We start from the raw sequence: 10,739 nt of genomic DNA, 5'->3' as shown, positions 1-10,739 counted from the left end.
GAGAAATTGCAAATCACTTTTGGTTTCAAATCGTAACAGTTGTGTTACAACATTGCTGGGTGCTGTTCATACGAGTTGCTGACTACAGTACGGTCCAAAAAGATAGCAACATCTACAAAATAAAAATAAATTTGGGAATTCTATTTGCGAGAAAATATCCGAAAGTCAATCATTGGTGGTGTGTCCGGTATTTTTGGTGTCAACAAGTGTGATTCGAGTGGTGGTAATATGGCTAGCAAGGCGGAGAAGAAATTAGCAGCGGACCTTCTGACGCGACGACGAGCGTGTGCCGAGCGAGATGTGGTGGAGAAGTTCATTGCGGAGTACACCTATGAACGGGATTGTTGCCAGGTTGCGGTGCGTTTGGAGGCGCTAAACAAGTGCAACGAGCTGTTCCTGAACGTGCAGAATGATATTGAGCTGGGCGATCACGAAGAGAGGTTTGAAGGTCATCTAGAGTTTCGGGCGGATTTTGAGGATCGATTCTGCAGGGCGAAAGGTTTTTTGCTGTCCAAACTGGAAAGTAGGGAGCATCCGTTGAGTTCGACGATCATGCACGCATCGTCTTCACACAACATGTCTGCTAGTTTCCACCATCGTTTGCCGAAAATCGATCTGCCGAAGTTCAGCGGAGATGAGTCGCGTTGGATCTCGTTTCGTGATAACTTTATCTCAATGATCCACTGCAACGAAGATATTCCGATCGTGAACAAGCTGCAATATCTTCTACAGTCACTGGAGGGAGAAGCTAAGAAGCCGTTTGAGTCTGTGGACATCCAAGCGGACAACTATTTGTCGACATGGGATGCACTGAAGAAGCGGTACGATAATAAACGGTTTCTCAGGAAGGAATTGTTTCGAGGCCTGTACAATCTCCCATCGATAAAGCGTGAGTCAGCACAGGACCTCAACACTCTGGTTGATGACTTTCAGCGACATGTCAAGGCATTGGGAAAATTGGGCGAGCCAGTAGAGCACTGGGACACTCCACTTATTTTCATTCTTTCGAATAAATTGGATGCAGCAACGATCCGCGCTTGGGAGCAAGATACTCGTCAAAAGGACGAAGTAAAGTACGACGAGCTCATCGATTTTTTGATCCAACATGTTCGAATGCTGAAATCCGTTGCCAGTGATCTGCAGCACCGTTCAACAGTGTTGACTGTTTCCAGGGTGGCCGGACAAACACCGAAGAAGCCGTCAGCGATCAAATCCGTCGTCAACGCAGCAACATCCGAGTCACAATCCAGCACACAACAGTGTCACTGTTGTTCCAAAACGCACCCTTTGCACCAGTGTCCAGCATTCAAGAAGCTGTCGATCTCCCAGCGGCGAGAACTAGTTACGAGGCACAGTCTTTGCCGAAACTGCTTCCGTTCAAATCACCAGGCACGAGCGTGCAAGTCGAAGTTTGTTTGTAGAAACTGCCAAGCTAAGCACCACACTATGTTGCACGATCAACCAGCCCCGCAACCCACGTCGGCGATTCAAGGCACCAGTGGTTCACTCAGCCCGCCAGCAATCAACTTATCTGTGCATTCCAACTCGACGGTTCTACTGGAAACAGTTGCGCTTCTAGTGGTCGATCGGTATGGAAGGCAAATTCCAGCACGCGCTCTTCTGGATTCTGCAGCGATGTCTAACTTTATTACGAAGAAGCTGGCGAACGAGCTCGCCACTAGACAAAGCCCCGTGGACATCTCAGTTGCGGGAATAGGAGAGTCCGTCAAGCGCATCAAGCACCAGCTAACGGCCAAGATAGTTTCCAGGAACAGTGACTTCTCCACCACACTCGATTTTCTAGTTATGAGGAAGCCGACATCAAATCTGCCCACAATACCTATCGACACATCTACGTGGAACATTCCTGAAGTGCCTTTGGCGGATGTCCATTTCAATGTTCCAGCTACGATCGATATAATCATCGGTGGAGAGTGCTATCACGAGCTCCACACCGGCGTTCGCCAATCTCTTGGCAACGGATTCCCGTTCTTGGTGGACACACACTTTGGCTGGACAGTTTCCGGCAAGGTAACGACCGGCTCCACCACCGCACCACGAGCGTGCTACATCTCCGCCGTTGACCAGAACTTGGACTGTACTCTGGAACGTTTCTGGGAGCTGGACACCGTCGATGAAGGCCAAAACCTCTCAGCAGAAGAACGGAAGTGCGAAGAGATTTTTGCCAGCACCACCACTCGAAATCACGATGGAAGGTACGTCGTACGGCTGCCCCGGACTGATGATTCCCAGATCACCCTTGGAGACTCTCGCATGATCGCAATTCGCCGGTTCTACAGCTTAGAACGCCGCCTACAGCGAGATGACTCCACCAAAATGGCCTACCACAAATTCATCGAAGAATACGCACAACTTGAACACATGTTTAAGATAGATCCTGTCGTCGATAACAAACCACACTGCTATCTGCCACATCACCCGGTCTTCAAGGAAGCCAGCACAACCACCAAGGTACGCGTGGTATTCGACGCTTCTTGCAAGACCACATCCGGGTATTCGCTGAACGATATGCTGCTCGTCGGTCCGGTCGTCCAACAGGATCTGCTGTCCATCACCCTTCGATTCCGTATAAAGGCCATCGCTCTTGTGGCGGACATTGAAAAAATGTACCGTCAAGTTAATTTACATCCCGATGATCAGCCCTTTCATCGAATCCTTTGGAGGGAGAACCCTTCTGAACCGTTGGATACTTACGAACTCCGCACCGTTACTTACGGAACCGCTTCAGCTCCGTACCTGGCAACTCGTGTTTTGAAGCAGCTAGCCATTGATGAAGGAGATAGGTTCCCAGTCGCAGCCGAAGCCATCGATGACTACTACATGGATGATTTACTATCCGGTGCCAACGATCTAGAGTCCGCTATACAAAAACGCCGCCAGATGTCCGCGATGTGTCAGTCTGCCGGATTTCAGCTGAGAAAGTGGGCTTCTAACAACCGATCGGCTCTTGTAGACGTTCCATCTGCAGACCTTGCCATCGATCCACTGCATGACTTGAACGAAGATCAATCGGTATCGACTCTCGGCCTAGTTTGGGATACTCGAACTGATATGCTGCGGTTCAACATCAACCTTCCACTTCCTGCGTCGGTGCTGACCAAGAGGAAAGTAATCTCCTACATAGCGAGGATTTTCGATCCGCTGGGCCTCGTCGGGCCAGCTATAACACTGGCCAAGCTGTTCATGCAACAGTTGTGGCGACTTAGATCAGAAAAGGACGAACCGTACGATTGGGATCGGCCTCTGCCTTCGAAGCTGCAGGAGGAGTGGAAGCAGTTCCATGCAACGCTCTACATTTTAGCCGATATTCGAATTCCTCGGTTTGTCAACGGATATGCAGATTGTTCGATCCAGCTCCATTTCTTCTGTGACGCATCTGAAGCTGCATATGGATCTTGTTGCTTCGTTCGTTCCGAGTTTGCTGGCGAAATCAGAGTGCGGTTGTTGACCTCCAAATCCAAGGTTGCTCCTTTGGCCAAGAAACATTCGATTGCACGTTTGGAGCTATGCGCAGCTGTTCTATCCACAAAGTTGTTCCGGAAGGTACAAGGCGCGATTGGGTCATCAGAACACGTTTATTTCTGGTCTGACTCAACCACAGTCCTCCAATGGTTGAGGTCGCCACCGCATCGATGGAGAACCTTTGTTGCCAATCGCGTTACTGCTATCCAGACTGGCACTGAAGGTTTCAATTGGAGACACGTCCCGGGAGTGCAGAATCCAGCCGACGAACTTTCTCGTGGACTACAGCCCTCCGAACTTCTCAACCAAGCTCGATGGTGGAACGGTCCAGATTGGCTGTCGTCGTCATCGGAATATTGGCCACGATGTGTTTTGCCGGAGAATGATTCACCAGAGGTCGCTGAAGAAAGTCCTTCTGTCAGTTTAGCTGCCACCGTTTCCGAAAAAGAGGATTTTGCAGACCAGCTGTTCACTCGGTATTCAACGTTCAAGCGACTCAACCGGGTAACAGCCGCTTGTATCAAATACATCAAGGCACTCCAAGCTGCAGCTATAAGGAGGAAAAATCAACTAGTTACGCCGTTCCCTACACCCAATGAGTTAGCGATCGTCTACCTTTCAGCTGAAGATTTAGCCGAGGCAGATCGTGCGCTGCTCCGATTAGCCCAGTCACAGCTATACGCGGAAGAGCTCTCCGAGTTCCAAAACCCCAAACGTACAAGAAATCCGCTGTCGTCGCAGTTACGATACCTACGTCCTTTCCTCTGTGATGATGGTATTATTCGCGTTGGTGGTCGCCTAAGGAATGCAGACGTTGCGCAGAGTGTCAAACATCCAGCAGTTCTCTCGGCTAAGCATCCACTGGCAAGGCTTATTACGGAGCATTACCATCGAACGCTTTTGCATGCTGGACCGCAGCTGATGATTGCCACTATTCGCCAAAGATACTGGATTCATGGAGGAAGAAATTTAGCTCGCCAAACGTACCATGGCTGTATGAAATGCTTTCGGCAGAAGCCGACCCTCGTTGAGCAAAGCTCCGCAGATCTACCAAAATCCCGTGTGATCCAAGATCGTCCATTCGCTGTGTGTGGAGTCGACTATTTCGGGCCCATTTTTATCAAGTCACCGATTCGTCGTCATGGTCCAACAAAGGCATATGGTGCCATTTTCGTATGTTTCGTTACGAAGGCCGTTCACATTGAGTTGGTGTCGGATCTGTCAACGCCCGCCTTTCTATCAGCACTTCGTCGCTTCGTTGCCCGTCGCAGTCGCCCGAGGGAAATTCATTCGGACAACGGAACAGCTTTCAAAGGTGCATCGAACGCTCTTCACCGATTGTACGACATGCTGAAGAAAAACAGCGAAGACAGGGAGCAGATATTCAACTGGTGTGCAACGGAAAGAATCCAGTGGAAATTCATTCCCCCGCGAGCTCCGCATTTCGGTGGATTATGGGAAGCTGCAGTGAAGTCTGCCAAACACCATATTCTACGTGAGATAGGACACACGAACATGAGCTACGAGGACATGACCACACTGCTCGCTGAAGTGGAGATGTGCCTTAATTCACGTCCAATCACCCCGATCCCGACGGAAACCGATGATCTCGAGGTGTTAACTCCAGGACACTTCCTTGTGGGCACCAACTTGCAAGCCGTTGACGATGTGGATGTTACTGCAAAGCCCGACAACCATCTCGACCATTGGAAGCTCACCACAAAACGGATGCAGGGTATCTGGGCTCGTTGGTATCCCGAATATCTCGCCCAACTACAAACTCGCGCTAGGAAGGGGAGCAAATCGGCGGTTCCGGTGGAGGTTGGAAAAATCGTGGTAATCAAGGAAGACAACTTACCACCAGCCTTGTGGCCACTAGGTCGCATCACAAAACTTCATCCCGGCCGAGATGGAGTTGTTCGTGTTGTGGGACTGAAGACAGCCAAGCGTGATGACGTCGTCAGAGCGGTGAACCGGATAGCCATCTTACCCACCGCCAGCATCCAAGACGTTGACCCGACAACCACCGAAGATTAGCAGAAACTACAAAGACCGGTAGAGCACGCCGAACGTGCTCAACGCGCTAATGGAGCGCTATCAGGTGATTAGCGTTCCAAATTTATTCTTTAAACCGTTCGATCTACCGGGTCTTTGCTGCTTCCAGATCCGTATGTGTCCTGTAGAGCCTAGCCATTGTTCGTTTCAACGAGATCAATCTCCAAAGATCGGCAGAGCACGCCGAATGTGTCTCGATGCGCATTCCAAGCGCTAAAAGGTGATTAGCGTTCCAATATATCTACTTTACCGTTCGATCTACCGGATCTTTGCTGTTTACAGATCCCTAGATGCCCTGTTAAGCCTGCCATTTTTTCAACAAGATTGATCTTCAAAGACCGGTAGAGCACACCGAATGTAGCTCAACGCGCATTGTGAGCGCTAATAGGTGATTAGCGTTCCAATATTTCACTTTTTCTCGTTCGATCTACCTGGTCTTCGTTGATTTCAGATCCTATCTCAATCATTACTCCATTAATATTCCGTCACCATGTACCAAGCCGCAACGCAGAATCTTCAAAGACCGGTAGAGCACGCCGAACGTTGCTCAACGCGCTAAAGGAGCGCTAACAGGTGATTAGCGTTCCTATTACCTTAATCCAAATCGTTCGATCTACCGGGTCTTTTATCGATTCCAGACCGTCCACTGTCGTACATCGTCGCAGTTCCTTCGTTCACCAGCATTATAGCCGATCGAGATCGCCCACATACATCCACATGGTAGCAGAATCTACAAAGATCGGTAGAGCACGCCGAACGTTGCTCAACGCGCTAATGGGGCGCTAACAGGTGATTAGCGTTCCTATAACCTTACCCTACGCCGTTCGGTCTACCGGGTCTTTTTTTTTATGTTCACAGATTCTGCACCAGTGCCGAAGCAGAGTCCTCGATGTGCGACGTGTCAGCTGCGTTTCTTGGTCCAACCGTGTCTCCTGGTTCAGCCGGGTACCTTGGTCCAACTATGTCCCCTGATCCAACGGTGTCGCATGGTCCAACCGACTGAGGAGGCCGTAATCAAGTGGTCCGAAATGCGTTGAAACAGCAGTTTCAAGGTGGCCGGAATGATCGGTACTGTACCGGTCAGGAAATACCATCCATACTCTTAGTTTTTAATATGTGTCTAATTTATGTTCACTTGACACTGTAATTAATTTGCTCGAAAACACCACTATTTGTATATGTACCCTAGGATAAGCATAACTCTCTCTTAACATAAAAGCTTTCTTCGAGAGAGTATGAAACCGCTCATAGAATAGAAAGTAAGCCATTTTTAGAATAGAATAGATTGTAACGTTGAATACTACACACGGATTTTTCACTTCGCTAATAAATTAGTAATTAGTCCAATAAAGCGACTTTCAATAAGTGCATCCGAAATCAAGTGATAGTAGTAGAACCGCAATCGAATTGCGAAGTGTTTTCAACACATCAACGTACACCCCCAAGTGCAAACGAAATCTTCCCCCCGAAGGGGCGATCAGCTGCTGTGCCATCAATTGTGCGACTCACCTGGAGTTCCTGTGTTGGTGGATGCCGTCGACTGGAGACGGAAAGAAATTCCCCGAAATCCGAACCCCCCCATCGGCCGTGCCCGAACAATGACAAAAATGACAAAAATGACAAAAATGACAAAAATGACAAAAATGACAAAAATGACAAAAATGACAAAAATGACAAAAATGACAAAAATGACAAAAATGACAAAAATGACAAAAATGACAAAAATGACAAAAATGACAAAAATGACAAAAATGACAAAAATGACAAAAATGACAAAAATGACAAAAATGACAAAAATGACAAAAATGACAAAAATGACAAAAATGACAAAAATGACAAAAATGACAAAAATGACAAAAATGACAAAAATGACAAAAATGACAAAAATGACAAAAATGACAAAAATGACAAAAATGACAAAAATGACAAAAATGACAAAAATGACAAAAATGACAGAAATGACAAAAATGACAAAAATGACAAAAATGACAAAAATGACAAAAATTACAAAAATTACAAAAATTACAAAAATTACAAAAATTACAAAAATGACAAAAATGACAAAAATAACAAAAATGACAAAAATGACAAAAATGACAAAAATGACAGAAATGACAAAAATGACAAAAATGACAAAAATGACAAAAATGACAAAAATGACAAAAATGACAAAAATGACAAAAATGACAAAAATGACAAAAATGACAATAATGACAAAAATGACAAAAATGACAAAAATGACAAAAATGACAAAAATGACAAAAATGACATTTATTATAAAATTTTTTGTGATTTAAATTTGGCTAAGTATTCAAAATATGTTTCTGATTATTTCAACCATATTTATGGTCATAATTTTTTTTGTTTTTTTTTCTTTTTACTCGATTTTTTTTATTGTTTTCAGAATTCCTTCCAATGTTTTGAATTCCCATTTGCATTTTTTTCTCAAAACTTTTTTTAATTGTTTATTTTTGGTCTAAATTGTCTAATCCACATTTAATTTTTTCTCTTTTGGGATCCTTTTTGTTGATGTTTTTTACAGGCCTGTTTTGGCATTTTAGTTCATTTTTGTTGATGTGTGTATAGATGATTTTCGGATTTCTATTTTAGTTTGTGGTGTTCGGATCCAATTTTAGTTTGTGGTGTTTTTTGCCGGTAGTTTCTGATTTGTTTGTCAAATATTTTTTTTATTTATTCTTATTTTAAAATCAAAACGCTGATATTTTTAAACCCCTGAATTAAGAATAAGTGTCTTCAATTCTATTTTATGATCGTTCGATATTTACAAAGTCAAAACTGGTTCATTCTTCCTAGTTGGATTCTGCATTAAGTAAGTTTCACCAAACATTCCAAATTTTTCATTCCAGGTGTTGCGAGACTCGCTTCTCCCGAAATTCCTGAGTTTTCCGAAAAAAAAAGCCAGACCACGTTAACCATAACAATCTCTTCAAGATCCCCGTAAGGATCCCTGAATGTTTATGAATAGTTCAGGGAACAAAAAAGGTTTCACTTCTTCTTGATTGCTCTACTTTCGCAATCTTCCTCCTGGCAAAACCGACTTGCGTAACGAATTCAAATCAGACAAACCTCCTATCATTCCATCGAAGGGAATCCTTGGCTTGTGGATCAACTTCCCATCGAAAGAGCCCCTAATTGACTGTACCTCTTCTGTTGAGGCGAAATGTCCTTCAAAGTAAGGTGGCAAAAAAATCCGTAATCGAACACCAACCAGCCTCTCGATTAACTAACTCACCGGCCATTCCGTCGTCATCGTCGTCATCCTCGTCGTCGATTGTCGGTTGTTGCTGCGTACTTAGGAATGAAGCGGTGCGGTTCCAAGCAAAAAACATCCCTCTGTTTTGGGGAATCTACCTTACCATCATCCCCCCTTACCCAAGCTTATAATCAACCTGACCTCCACCTTTCGAGGAACGGAATACCTTTTTGGAACCGAGCATCATCCCCCCTTTCCTTCGAAGGTAGAACAAAAAAACCAAAAGAAAAGAGCAGCAGCAGCAGCTCAGCCGAGAGAAACAAATGAAGGAATTCCAAAAATCTTCCTTTCGTTCGTCCGTTGTTCTCCGGTGTGATGCGCGAACCCGGACTTTTGAGAACCGTTTTTCCTCCTTTGCGTATCTACCGGACGAATGATGATGACGACGACGACGTCGACTAGTCTTCTTACAATCTTGCAGCAGCGTCGTCGTCGTCGTCATCGTTTTGAGGTACCATACGCAAGTGTTCAGGCGAAGGCGGCGTGAATCTTTTGATCTGTGCGTATGTTTGAACTAGCTGACGAGGGTTGTATTCTAGGGTCTGAAAGGTGGGGTTCCGATAACTGGACTCTTAGGAACAGTGGTTTAATTAATTGAGCTGGAACAAATTTGAAATCCTTCTTTTTTCACTTGAAGTTGACTCCCGTTTGTGGTGTTTAACCAAAATTTTATGTTGCACAAATTTTTGTATCAATATGATGTGTCTTGTGACAATGCATTTGATTTTGATTCCCAAAGCAACGTTATTTAACAACGAAATTTTAGAATTATAAATGAAACATTTTAACTTTCACATGAAAAACTCACTCAATAAACCAAAAAAAAAAGGATTTCAGACGCATTTTCAAATCTATTAAACAAAAGAAAGTAGGTCGACTTCCATCAAACTTTGTACAATTTTTCATTCAGAACTGTGTATTTGAATAGCGATTCGATGTTTTTTTTGCGAAATTTTGTGTTTATATAGAAAAACCTTTGACCAAAACTTTATCAAAAAATCAATTGACTGTTCCACGAGACCCCCATAACCTTATGATTTTCATCTCAATCCGATGCATAATAAACAATAACGCAAAAACAGTAGTTCACTCCTTTCGCACCGACATCAAATATAAAATTTTAAAAAACAATTGACAGTTCTGGAAAATGTTTGTGTGCAGATTTAGATGAAATCCAATGTATAAAACCGTTAATTTGCTTCGTGGATGATATTTTTTAACGTAAAATTTTCAAAATGAAAAACGTTTTCATCATTCTTGGTAAAAATGAGCATTAATGCCAAATTTCAGCTCTTAATGTCATAAGATAGCTGCGCTCCTAATGAAGAAACTATGGATAAACATCACTTCATCGGAAAATCGTTAAAAGAAAATCAAAGTTTTTACGCCCAAGTGACGTTTGTGTCTTTGAAGAAGTTGTACGCAAAGTAACAAGTTGTAATGTAAAAGGCTAAAAAATTCAAAAAAAAATTTTTACTTAGATTGTACAGATCACATTTCATGAAAAGTATCAAAATAAAAAAATGATAGAGGAAAAGTGGAAAACGTTTGGCGAACATGAAAAATGGCTGTACTTCCACATTGTACTTTCACACGGAAGTTAAAGAAATTTCATTTCACGAAAAATATGACGTCGAATCGTAACAAATTTTAAAGGGAAATTTCGAATCGAAATTCCAGATTACAAGAGTATTCAAATCTATATCTTGATTGCCAAAATCCCCTGCCTTAAGAGGCGTTTTTCTTAAGAAGTACACATCTTCAGAATCCAAAACCGTTTTTTTTCGGGAAATTAAGTTTTTTTTTTCAAACTGCTTTTATCTCAGTGTAGAATTTGAAAAGATTTGTTGTTAATTTTTTTAAAAATTCAATCATTTTTCTAAAATTTTCCCATAGACCACATTTTTATAGGAATTGTAATTTTATA

The 10,739-nt window shown here is 43.6% G+C and overlaps 1 protein-coding gene across 1 annotated transcript; it reads left to right on the top strand.

The window, feature by feature from the left end:
• The first annotated feature begins 228 nt into the window (after nucleotides 1-228).
• Nucleotides 229-5,520, top strand: LOC129758063 (uncharacterized). Its single transcript, XM_055755494.1, has one exon. The coding sequence runs from the start codon at nucleotides 229-231 to the stop codon at nucleotides 5,518-5,520; it is 5,292 nt and encodes a 1,763-aa protein (XP_055611469.1).
• The last annotated feature ends 5,219 nt before the right edge of the window (nucleotides 5,521-10,739 follow it).

Source organism: Uranotaenia lowii, chromosome 1 (assembly GCF_029784155.1).
Source record: "Uranotaenia lowii strain MFRU-FL chromosome 1, ASM2978415v1, whole genome shotgun sequence".
NCBI classification, from domain to species: Eukaryota; Metazoa; Arthropoda; class Insecta; order Diptera; family Culicidae; genus Uranotaenia; species Uranotaenia lowii.
Note: the sequence above shows the minus strand (reverse complement) of the source record. Positions and strands in the feature narration are given on the sequence as shown.

Excerpts from the sequence above, each read along its gene's own strand:
- LOC129758063 (XM_055755494.1), top strand. The coding sequence starts at position 229 with ATGGCTAGCAAGGCGGAGAAGAAATTAGCAGCGGACCTTCTGACGCGA.